General features: G+C 30.5%; 4 protein-coding genes across 8 annotated transcripts in view; 1 reads left to right on the forward strand and 3 right to left on the reverse strand.

Annotated features, from left to right (window-relative positions):
* Nucleotides 1-12,623, forward strand: part of LOC139773745 (solute carrier family 25 member 16) — a 21,762-nt gene continuing 9,139 nt past the window's right edge. The window contains exons 1-2 of one of the 5 annotated variants that reach the window (XM_071708449.1): nucleotides 1-334; nucleotides 5,146-5,312. The gene's annotated coding sequence lies outside the window, so the exon portion shown is untranslated. Of the gene's footprint in view, nucleotides 335-3,631; nucleotides 5,313-12,292; nucleotides 12,388-12,623 lie in introns of those variants that run through there. The other 4 variants (XM_071708448.1, XM_071708450.1, XM_071708447.1 and 1 more) reach the window with 4 other exon arrangements.
* LOC139773742 (KIF-binding protein-like) lies at nucleotides 1,528-3,638 on the reverse strand. The gene has a single exon (XM_071708435.1). The coding sequence runs from the start codon at nucleotides 3,585-3,587 to the stop codon at nucleotides 2,088-2,090; it is 1,500 nt and encodes a 499-aa protein (XP_071564536.1). The 5' UTR covers nucleotides 3,588-3,638; the 3' UTR covers nucleotides 1,528-2,087.
* On the reverse strand, nucleotides 5,690-7,939 carry LOC139773740 (KIF-binding protein-like). Its single transcript, XM_071708432.1, has 2 exons — nucleotides 7,782-7,939; nucleotides 5,690-7,701 (listed from the first exon to the last, which is right to left on the reverse strand). The coding sequence occupies exons 1-2, from the start codon at nucleotides 7,834-7,836 to the stop codon at nucleotides 6,182-6,184; spliced, it is 1,575 nt and encodes a 524-aa protein (XP_071564533.1). The 5' UTR covers nucleotides 7,837-7,939; the 3' UTR covers nucleotides 5,690-6,181.
* LOC139773739 (KIF-binding protein-like) lies at nucleotides 8,886-11,486 on the reverse strand. The gene is made up of 2 exons (XM_071708430.1): nucleotides 10,980-11,486; nucleotides 8,886-10,901 (listed from the first exon to the last, which is right to left on the reverse strand). The coding sequence occupies exons 1-2, from the start codon at nucleotides 11,032-11,034 to the stop codon at nucleotides 9,382-9,384; spliced, it is 1,575 nt and encodes a 524-aa protein (XP_071564531.1). The 5' UTR covers nucleotides 11,035-11,486; the 3' UTR covers nucleotides 8,886-9,381.

Genomic DNA, 12,623 nt, shown 5'->3' on the forward strand with positions numbered 1-12,623 from the left:
GAATGGCCAGGATCAGGATCAGCCAGGATCACCAGGATGCCCGAGAGCCCGGTAGCCGGAAGTGCCGGTACCGGTATCCGACCGTCCCGAGTCCCGAGGGACCCGAGGGCCGAGACCGAGAGTCCCGCCAGTCCCGGGACCTCTGGCTTTTCTGCTTTCTGGCGTGACATTTGTAATTTTGCAGTGACCCACTACCAGTAGTAGTGACTTACCAGTCCGCATCGCATCGACTACGTGTAAGCGGGCGAACCAAGCGTGATTAGCGTAAAAGCGCAAAATCCGAACAATACGTGGGAAAAGGAAGAGATATCTGGGAATCGTATGTATTACGTATGTATGTACTGTTTCTCTTCAGTAAAGACAAGTATGAGGAAGAAAGGAAAAAGACAAAAAAATCTCCAAAATTGTCTTTCCGTTTAGCTTGATTTTTCTATTAAAACGTTGTTGGTCTGGAGCTCACTTGGTCTATTTATAACTTATGTATTTGATTAATAGAAAATTGTAAAATGCAGCAAATTCTTTACCTGTATTAATCTGAATTTGTGCACACTAAAGGCTACTCTACACATGGCATTAGGTTAATTTTATTTAATCCAAATAGTTTCAAATAGTTCTTAGCTCTATTACACATGAAATGTTCATTATTAATATTATCACATTGATAACAAAATATATATTGTGTATTTTATGTACACATATATCGCTCATTTGCTGCAGCAATAACATAACTCAAAAATTGTACTTTTTCAGGAGACACATTTAAAGTTTTGAATTGTTATAACTTTCTACGAGAATTTTAAAATACCGTATTGGCAATAGTCACTCTTTTTGCAACTTTTACAATGTTTTCACTACAACGATAAAATGATAAGACTGAGATAAGTATTGCAACCTACATAATTAATTAAATGATATGGCACAATAACGAGACACAACTGTTCCCTTGGGTGAGTTTGTGAAGATCATTGTCGATTTAACTGCAAATATAATACATGTAACAACCTTTTTCCCTGTACAAATAACTCAAAAAAGGTGATTTTTTAATTATGTCATTGTTGCAGCAAATGAGCGATATAATATTGGGTCAAAATGCTTATGTTATTCTTTTATATTTGGTATCTTCATAGAAATATACAGCAAATCTCGGATTGCACCATTATAGAATAGTACAAGCAATAAAATTTCCAACAAAATAAAAACACAAATTTTTTTATATTTATATTATATGTATGTATTTATTGTATGTATGATTACATACTATTAGAAATAAGATTTTCATGGAACGCTCTAATCTATTTTATTTTTTACTATATAATATTGTTTGCGTTTGATTTTTTTTTTATATATTTAGTAAACATTTTCTCTAAAAAAAATAAATATCTTTATAATATTACTGACTTTATAAGTGATTTGTAACAAAATGATTATTCATATTTAATATTCAAGTAAAAGGAGTAAATATATAAAATAAAAATAAAGGGAATGTAAAATTAATATCACGTCTTATTAAGATCCTTTTATAAAAATTTTAATTTATTATATCTACCGGGTGTATATACAGAGTAAAAATTGTATAAAAGTTCCAATTTTTTGCCTAAGTATTTTTGTAAGCGTATTAATAATTCTCACAACTGTCACTCTCTTGTCGATGTGTGTATAAATAACATTATACACATTTATATACTCGCATTATAACATTATATACTCCCTTATATATAAAGAGGTAATAAAAACACATAAAAAAATAATTTCACATAAATAATGTATGCAATTTTATATGACTGCACATTATGTAAATTATTGTTAATTATAAAGTTAAAGAGTATGATAAATGTAAGAATGTTAGATATTTGGCACATGTCTGTCACATGAAAATGGTAAGAAACATGATTCATTCAAGAATTATTTATTCTTAGGCAAATTTAATACAGCTAAATTAATAAAAGGACAATTTTTTAAATTATGAATCATATCTCCTATATGACTTTTATACAATAAAGAAATGTATTAAAATAATATTTCCTAGTATAATGTTACAAGTGAGAAACATGTGAATCTTAGAAAAAGCTAAATATTTTCTAAAAGACCTAAGCTACATGTAAATATAAGTCAATATTTCCTAAGATCAGTTTCGCATATCGATCAACTTCCTTCGACATTATTTTAGATTCGTCATGATACGTTTCCTCGAGCATTAAATCCATAACTGTGGAACAAGCAGTTACCATCTCGTACCAAACCCGTTTATAAGTTACAAATTTTGTATCTATATCAATTATTGTATGAAATTTCTTACAAACGTCCACTAAAAACTCTACTCGTCGTTTATGTAGTTTCAGCTGAACATCTCTGCGTTGTTCAAAACCTGCTAAATACTTATACGCTGCGGAAACATCAAGCATTATTTTTGCATAATTTTCAATGTCAGTATCGGCAGTAAAATATTCCTTTGCTGCATCAAGATGCTTCAAAATTTTTGTAAAAACAGATTTGGCATCAGCGAGATTTAATACACGTGTATGTGTGATCTGATTAGTCATACATTCTGCTTCTTTTTCTACGTCAGAAAATATTAGCAAGCTCGAGTCCTCCCAAGATTTGATTTCTAATTTTGAATTGTCTACATCACAGTTTTTATCTTTACTCTGTAAAAATTGTTCCATCCAAAAACGTAAAAGTAAAACTCCATAGTTGCCCCAAGATCTAGCGCTAACACCACAAACGTAATCATAACTATCAGATAGATAGAGAAATCGCAATCTTGATACTTCATTTTGTTGATTTATCGTTTTCAAGGTCTCTTCAGAAAATCTGTGTATCACATAATCTGCAGTAGCAAGATGATTTCTAGCTTCAGCGAAACGATTGTTTAATAGAAAGTATCTTGATATATCAAATAAAGTTGAAACCCAATTGAGACAGTCTTCTCGAAACTGCCTTCCTTCGGATATCGCTTCTGACAGGTGCTCCTTTAATAAGTTGTACACGTATGTTATAAATCCATCATGCTTATTTTCCGGTTGTATCAAATATTGATTTGCTATATCGCATAAACTTCTAAAATGTAGCTCTTCCAAGATAATCCTAGGACTAGACTCTTTTTCTTTAATACCAACAATAGTTGGTACATGGATAGGATCAAGATAATTATCCTCTTTTGTGTACTCCAAATACAGTTCCATTGGTGATTTCAATGTGTGAAAAATATAATTATTTTTCTCTAATTTAACAAAAATTGAATTTATTTCGTTAAGAGCACCTATAGACGTCAGTATAGCTTTACGGTCTAACTCTTTGTTTCGTAACAGATGTAAACATGTTTCAAAAAATTTTAAAGCAGTATATAATTCGTAATCTTCCTTAGAATTAACATATACTAGACCCAAGTTATAAAAAGCTACCGCTAAAACTACAACGTCATCAAATTTTGCATCCGCTTGAGTATCGATATTATGAAGCAATATATCCATCCTGCTCTGTAGCTTAATCATTTTGTTTTTCTCTTTAGCAGGTTCACCGATTTTACTTAGTTCTTTCGCGTCAAACGACAATTGTACAATTTCCAAAAATTCCTCACTAATATCCATACTTTGAGCGCTTTCGGACGGTTTTGCTTCTGTAGAGACAGTAAAGGTTTCCACTAAAAGATTATTACATGGATGTATTATTACGATCTGTTTTAAATAATTTATTTATATAACTTACCAAATCGGAGGAACTCGCGTCTTCTTTCCATCGTTTGTCTCAGAAACGCCAACATTGTTGCTCGATATTGATAAAAAGACAATTCCTGGGATAAACTTCTAAAAACGTGTTCTGACTAGCAAGTTATGGAATGTTCTTGATTGGGGATTACCAGATACACGTGCTACGTACAAAAATAGTGGGGGTTTACATCTCCGATATCCAATGGAAAAGTTCATTTTATAGGGATCAGAATATTGTCTAGGGTCCCTAGAAATAACTCCTATAGCCCAGGATACCGAATAGTGTACTGAAAATTGGACGCAAGTAAATTTTCCAAAAAAGGGGCATAAGATTCCATCCAATGACTGAAAATGTCAAATTTATTTATTTATTTGTGTTTTATATATGTATATATATATATATATATATATATATATATATATATATATATTATATCGTTATTTACTTTTCGAACGTTCTTTCCTAAAACAAAATTAAGATACCTTGTCCTCGGATACAGTAGCTGTCAATCATTATAAGAACTGTCCACAAATGCTGAAATGCTCGTTCTTGCAATATCATATGCAATAAACATCTTCTTTGTCATACCGTCTGTTCATCGACTGATTAATAATACTCAACGAATATCTAACATCAAAATTATTAAAATTTAGAACAATTTCGAATTGCTAAAATTCTCCTATAGGACAGAGCTCTATTCTATAATCTAATTTTAAAAATTTTTCAATAAAAACACTACAAAGAAAATAACTTGAGAGAAGTAAATTTTAAGATTGGAATTATAAAACATCTTACTTTTAATATGACTTCACGTTTATATATATTAACAAATTATTTTCACACTATTAAAATTAATTCTTAAGTCTGAATTACCTTACTATGAAATTAATTTATAATTAGTCGATTATACATGTATACATTATGCATAAATTTCTACGCACACGATAAACACTTTCCATTTATCGTAATGGAATCATAAGCTTGAAATAATTAAATTGCGATTAATAAGTGTATCGCTTAATTTATAACTAATTATTTGAAATTTCTCTTGTATTGATAAGAAAATTGGCATTACAAAAGATACCAGTTCAATTAGACACATATCCACATATTTCTCATTCATCAATAATACTTGATATATTATTTATTGTAAGATAAGCTTCGATTTTCAGTCGATAGAGGAAATCTCAGAAGGAACAAGTAGAGACAGAATATATGTAAAACACAAAGTAAGCAGATGAGACTTTCTACCGAGCAGTCAGAAAATTTAAAAAAATTCTGTTAGTGTATCTCAAATCCATTATATTAATATTCGGCCGATTGTTTGCTTGCTCTTAAGAAAATTTTAATTATGCATTCTGTTTTGCATACACGTTCAATCTCTGTATCTTGGTTGTTACTATTATAATTGATATTAATGTTCATAATTTTTGTCAGCATTTAGGGGGATCGTTTGAGCAAGGTAATAATGGGTTTCTGGCCAGAACTGCTGCGAGTCACGGCGGCTGCAATCACATAATATCCGTTCGGCACTATCAAAGCAAAACTAGTCTTTCAACTTACCAGCAACACTACTTTGGAATCAAACACGCCGCTTTGAGAAGGTAAATTAATATACTCTTGGAGTCTGCTGCCAATGCATTTAAATTTATAGAAAATACATTGTTTTTAAATCGCTTAATAAACAAATAGAGTAAATTACATAAAAAATCCAATTTCTTTGCCTAAAATTTTTTTCACATAGTACTATATACGAGCATTACTAACTTTTACAATTTGTGTTTATATAAGATTATATATTATATATTTATATAAATTATATTATTTATATAACCTTATATAATTTCTATAATAAAAATATTATACAAATGTACATAATACAAATGTACATAATACAAATGTACATAATACAAATGTACATAATGTATATAATGAACACAATGAACACAATGTTTATAATATATATAATATATAATCTTATATATGATTGTTGTTGTTAATTATTATAAATTATTGTCAATTATAAAAACATAAGCGTATAATAAAGATAAGAATATTTTTACACACACACATAGTGCGCACTAAGGCTTGTTTATAATCTATTCTTATATTTAAAGTCGCTTAAATACACATTTAAAAACTTTTTAGCTAATAAAACAATCTGTAATATCTATATGGATGCTGTACAAATCATTTTATAGACTAAGAAGTATTTAAGATGATCTGTAAATATAATAATTGATTAAGAACAAGCCTTAGTGCGCACTCAGTGTGCACTAGTGCAAGCGCCCGAATTCGCTATTAGTCACATTTAATACAGATAATTAATGGAAAGCTATTTTTTAAATCATGAATCATATTTTTTATATGTTTATATATGATAAAGAAATGCATTCAAATAATATTCTCCAATGCATAGTCACAATAATGAAAAACGTACAAATCTTAGAAAGAACTAAATATTTAAAAAAAATTAAACTATATTTAAATAAAAGCCGATGTTTTCTGAGATTATTTTCGCATATTGATCAGCTTTCATTGACATCTCTTGAAATGATTCGTCGTAATATGTTTCCTCGACCATTAAATCCATAACCGTGGAACATGAAGTCACCACTTCGTACCAAATCCGTTTGTAGAATTGTAATTCTCTATCATGCTCAGTTATTCTATTAAATTTTTTACGAGCTTCCTCTAAGCATTCTACTCGCCGTTTATGTAGTTTTATTTGTTTATCTCTTTGTTCTTCAAAACTTGCTAAATATTTGTATATATCCGAAATTTTAAGTGTTATCTTCGCGTAATTTTCGATGTCAGTGTCTGCAATAAAAGATTCCCTCGCATTTTCAAGTAGTCTCAAAGTTTTTACAAAAACCGATTTGGCATCAGCAAGATTTAATATACATGTTTCTGTGATCTCAATAGTTAAATTTTCCAATTCTTTCTCTAGTAAATCAGAAAATATTAAATTTGACTTTTCAGATTTTATTTCTAATTTTGACATACGATCTTCTATCTCGGAAAATTTGTTTTCTTTATTCTGTGAGAATTTTTCCATCCAGAAACGTAAAAGAGAAGCTCCATAGAAACCCCAAGATTTAGCACTATTGGCATAAGTATAATCATACCTTTCAGACAAATAGGAAAAATTTCTATTGTTTTTCTTTGTCATTTTCAATTTATCTGCAGAAAATCTGCATAGCACATAATTTCCAATAGCAATGTGACTTTTAGCTTCAGCGAAACGACCGTTTGCTAGAAAGTATCTAGACAGATCAAATAAAGTTAAAGACATATCAAGACATTTTTCATCAAATTTTGTTTCGTTAGATACCATGTCTGTCAGTCGGATGTTTAATATCTTATGCATGTACGTTACAAATTTGTGTTGATCTGTCGACCTTGTAAGATATTGAAGTCCTAAGCCCAGTAAAGTTGCATGATGCAAGGTTTCCAAGATAATCTTAGGATTCGAATCTATTTCTGCACCAATAAGACTTCCTATATGAATAGGATCAGGATAATCCTGTACTGTGTATCCCAAATATATTTCCAACGCTGAATTCAAGAATTTATGAGTACACTTTTTTTTGTGCACTTTCTCCCAAACTGAATTCAATTCGAGCAGTGCACCTATAGATGTCAATATAGCTTTACGGTCCGGTAGTTTTTCTTTTAAAATTTCCAAACATCTTGAAAAACACTGTTTAGCAGTATTTAAGTCGTCAATATCCGTAGAATGAACATATTGTAAGCCTATGTTGTAATAAGCATTCGATAAAGCAACAATATCATCAAATTTTGCGTCCCTTGAAACATCCATTACATTCTGATATAATACATTCATTTTCTCCTGTATCGCTTTGATTTTTTTCTTCTTCTTAGCAAGTTTGATGTCTTCATCCATGTACTTTACTTCAAACGACAATTGTAGAACTCCCAAAAATTTCTTACTAATATTCATACTTATAGCGGATTCGGCCGGTACCGCTTCTATATAAACAATAAGAATTAACGGTGAAAAATCGCGCATTACAAGGACATTTATTTACCTAATTTATTGTATGCGTTACCGAGTTGAAGGGTTGCCTGTCTTTCTTCCGTTACTTGTCTGAGGAACGCGAACATTATTGCTCGATATTGATATGAAGACAATTTGCAGTATAAATTTATAAATTTGTTTTAGCTTGTAAATTTATCGATCGTTCTCTATCTAATCCGGATGGGGGATTTCCGCATACACGTGCTATGTATAAAAATTGGAGGGGGTTTACATGTCTGATATCCAATAGAAAGACATATTTTTGTAGGGATAAAAATTATTTTTACCTAAGATCCCTAGCGTGTTCTCCTATAGGATATCGAATTGCATACCGGACATTGGATATCGATAAGTTTTCCAAAAGAGACATAAGGATCCCACCTAGAGACCCTCAAGTAAGAGTCTGGCCACTGATCGACTGTGTGCTGATTGGTGTTGACAAACCATGGCAGAACCAATCCAAAATATAAAAACAAAAGTGTCAAAACGAACCTAGCCTATATTTGTTATAATTTGTCATACAGAACATGTGTCTCTAACTAATATGTAAATGTATATAGAGTGCATTGTTTTTAAACGTAGCCACCGTTATTTGTCAAATTGGCCAGACTCTTATACTCTTAAGAGTATATTGGGAGCTTTCCAGCAAGTTGACACAAGTTGACACAAACATCGTTCTATCTTTTTTTTTTTTGGCAATAAGTAACAAAGATAAAACGATACTTGTGTCGTTTGCTGGAAAGCTCCCATTAAGAGATAATACTCTTGGAGTCTGTTGCCATAGAATAAATTATTTTAAAAATCCAATTTCTTTGTCTAAAATTTTTTTCACATAGTTCTACGAGCATTGATAATGTTTACGATTTGTCTGTTTATAAATAAGATTATATATTTATATAAATTATATTATTTATATATAACCTTATGTAATTTCTAATAATAAAAAATATTCTTATACAAATGTACATAATGTATATGTTACAGTAAAAGCGTGAAATTCAGTAAATGTAAAATGTACATACACACACACACTTACAAGAGCTCTAATTTATAAATATGAGAGTAGTGGAATAGAGCAGTAGGGGGTTGTGCCATCCACCCCAAAAAACCTAAACCAATCTATATCACTGTGATAATGATGGTGCTTATTAAAAGATATAAATTTGAAACATAAAATTAATGAATATATACATTTACTAGTAAATGCATACATTGACTAGTAAGTGTATATATATATAGATTTTTTTTTATTTCACTGCTTTTACTGTGACATATAGACATATATGCAGTATAATGAATATAATGTATGTAATGTATATAATATATAATCTCATATGATTGTATGTTATTGTCAATTATAAAAATGTACGAGGGTACTAAATGTATAAGAATAATATTTTTACATGTATATCATATAAAAATATTAAGAATTATTTATTCTTAATCATATTTATTCTCAGTCATATTTAATACAGGTAATTAATGGAAAGATATTTTTTAAATTACGAATCATGTTTCTTATATGTTTATATACGATAAAGGAATGCATTCAAATAATATTCTTCAATGCATAGTCACAAATAATGAGAAACGTACAAATTTTAAAAAAGACTAAACATTAACAAAAAAATTTACACTACATTTAAATAAAAATCGATATTTTTTGCAATCATTTTCACATATTGCTTAGCTTTCATTGACGTCTCTTCAAATGATTCGTCGTAATATGTTTCCTCCATCATTAAATCCATAATCTTGGAACATGAAGTTACCACTTCGTACCAAATCCGTTTGTAGATTTGTAACTCTCTGTCACTCCGAATTGTTGTACGAAAATTCTTACAAGCGTCCTCTAAACACTTTACTCGTTGTTTATGCAGTTTTATTTGATTATCTCTTCGTTCTTCAAAATCTGCAAAATATTTATATGTGTCCGAAATTTTAAGTGTTATTTTTGCATATATTACAATGTTAGTGTCTACAGTAAAATATTTCTTCGCTGATTCCAGTTGCATCAAAGTTTTTTTAAAAATCGATTTGGCATCAGAAAAATTTAATATACTTGTTTCTGTGATACCAATAGTTGTGCGTTTCAATTCTTTGTCTAGGCTAGAAAATATTAAATGTAGCTCCCCAGATGTTATTTCTAATTTTGACACAATATCTTGCATCTTAGATTTGTTTTCTTTATTCTGTGAGAATTTTTCCATCCAGAAACGTAAAAGAGAAACTCCATAGGAACCCCAAGATTTAGCACTAACAGCAAAGGCATAATTATAACTTTCATACAAGTGAGAAGAATCTTTATTTTCTTTCTTCGCTGGTTCCAGTCTATCTACAATAAATCTACATATTACATAATCTCCAACAGCAATGTGACTCCTAGCTTCAGCGAAACGACCGTTTGCTAGAAAGTATCTAGACAGATCAAATAAGGTGGAAGCCATATCAAGACACTTTTCATCAAATTTTGTTTTGTCAGCTACCATGTTTGTCAGTCGAATGTTTAAAATCCTATACATATATATTACAAATTTGTGCTTATCTTTCGACCTTGCAAGATATTGAAGTCCTAAGTCTTGTAACGTTGTATGATGCAAAGTTTCCAAGATAATTCTAGGATTAAATTCTTTTTCCTTAATACCAACAATACTTGCTATGTGGATGGGGTTAGGACAATTATCCCTCAGTGTGTATTTCAAATATATTTCCAATGCTGAATTCAAGAATCTATGAGTACACTTATTTTTGTTTACTCTCCCATGAACTGAATTCGATTCGTTAAGTGCACCTATAGATGTCAATATAGTTTTACGGTCAAAATATTTTCCTTTCAACAGTTCCAAACATCTTGAAAAATGTGTTATAGCGGTATTTAGATCGTCAGTATCCATAGAAGGAATATATTCTAAGCCTATGTTATAATAAGCATTCGATAAAGCAACAATATCATCAAATTTTGAGTCCCTTGAAACATCCATTACATTCTGATATAATACATTTATTTTCTCCTCTATCGCTTTGATTTTTTTTCTCTTCTTAGCAATTTTGATATCTTCATCCATGTACTTTACCTCAAACGACAATTGTAGAACGTCCAAAAATTTCTTACTAATATTCATACTTGTAGCGGATTCGGCCGGTACCGTTTCTGTATAAACAATAAGAAATAACGGTGAAAAAGCATTATGCACGGACACTTATTATTCTAAATTATTTATATGCGTACCGAGTTGAAGGATTGCGCATTTTTCTTCTATTTCTTGTCGGAGGAACGCGAACATTATTGCTCAATATTAACACAAGGACAATTTCCAGTATTTTATGAATTTATGTTCCGACTTGCAAATTTATCAAACGTTCTCTAATTCTCTAATCCCAGATGGGGGATTCCGCATACACGTGCTATGCATGAAAATTGGAGGGGGGTTTACAGTGTTTACACCTCTCATATCCAATAGAAAGATATATTTTATAGGGATCAAATTTTTCTTTATCTAGGGTTCCTAGGGCGTTCTATAAGATATCAAATTGCGAATCGGACGTTGGATACAAACAAGTTTTTTTTACAATAGAGGCATAATATCTCACTCAATAATGACGGAAAGTGTCAAATTTATTTATTTATTTATCGAATGAACTTTCAAAAGAACATCCTATAAACATCCTCTTTATTATGAATTCTAAAAATTTATAATAATGACGTAATATTACAAAAATTCACTGCCAGCGATGGAAATCTATAGTACACGTAACGTATACTATAGATTTTCAGCGCTGGCGAAGAATTTTGGAAACAGCCTGTGAATGAAGCTGAACAAGTGCACCAAACGTGAAATACTTATAATTAATTAATGAAGATAAGATGTTGTGAAGACTATTTTTATTTTTACATTTATATATTATCTGTAAAAACAGAAATTATGTAAGTTCTGTGTTATATGACGAATTCTACAAACACATCTGCAAATGAAAATTTTAATAACGAAACATTGTTTTAATTTTTAAATAATAAATATTTAAAATTTCGACCAATCAGATTGTTCAATATTTGCGCGACCAATGACATCGTACGATGAATAAGTTGCTTGCAAGTATCGAGTCTCCAATATTATCGTTCTACGCGTATGTATATAGTATAACGCAGTATTTTGTCTTATTTATCTTCTAAATTCTATGTTTAATCTTCGCCACGCGTAAAGTACTTGTATCATTCCACTGCACGCAATTTAGAGTCACGATGCACGAATAATTAGACACGACCCCAAATCACCTAATTTCATATTGCGTTCCATACGCAAACTTTCAACGCGCCAACTTTCTGCGAATCTGATTGATCAATTTTAAACGCTTTCTGTTAAAAAATAATCGCAATACCGCGATATGAATATGCTAATATACGTTAATTTTTGTATCGAAACATTTTCGGAGATTTGCTTAACATTTGTCGACATGATAGTTATTTCGGGACTTCTGGCATTTATAAAAATGCATAAATTATAATCCCATTACAAATATTGATACGCAATGAATTATTCGCAGATATTGCCGGTATGTGCATGAAAATGACCATGGCACCATTGAACAGGATCAAAATTTTAGATATTACCTCCAGAGCATAAGCACTACAAATATAGGTGAGAACGTAAATTCTTTCGTCAATAATACATGCAAATAATACGCAGACATTCGTACGCGACATACATGAATAAATACGTGAAATTTTGCAAGTGTTTTTTCGGGATTCAGGGGAATTATTCGACGCGAAAATTTCCTTGCTTTGTATAAAGGCAATCTCGTTCAAATGATCAAGCCGTGCCAAACGCAACGATACAATTTACAGCGTATAAACGTTATAAAAAGGTGCGGAAAA

Source organism: Temnothorax nylanderi, unplaced genomic scaffold (assembly GCF_030848795.1).
Source record: "Temnothorax nylanderi isolate EJ_2023f unplaced genomic scaffold, tnyl_v1.0 TNYL_tig0067_pilon, whole genome shotgun sequence".
In the NCBI taxonomy this organism is placed as follows: domain Eukaryota; kingdom Metazoa; phylum Arthropoda; class Insecta; order Hymenoptera; family Formicidae; genus Temnothorax; species Temnothorax nylanderi.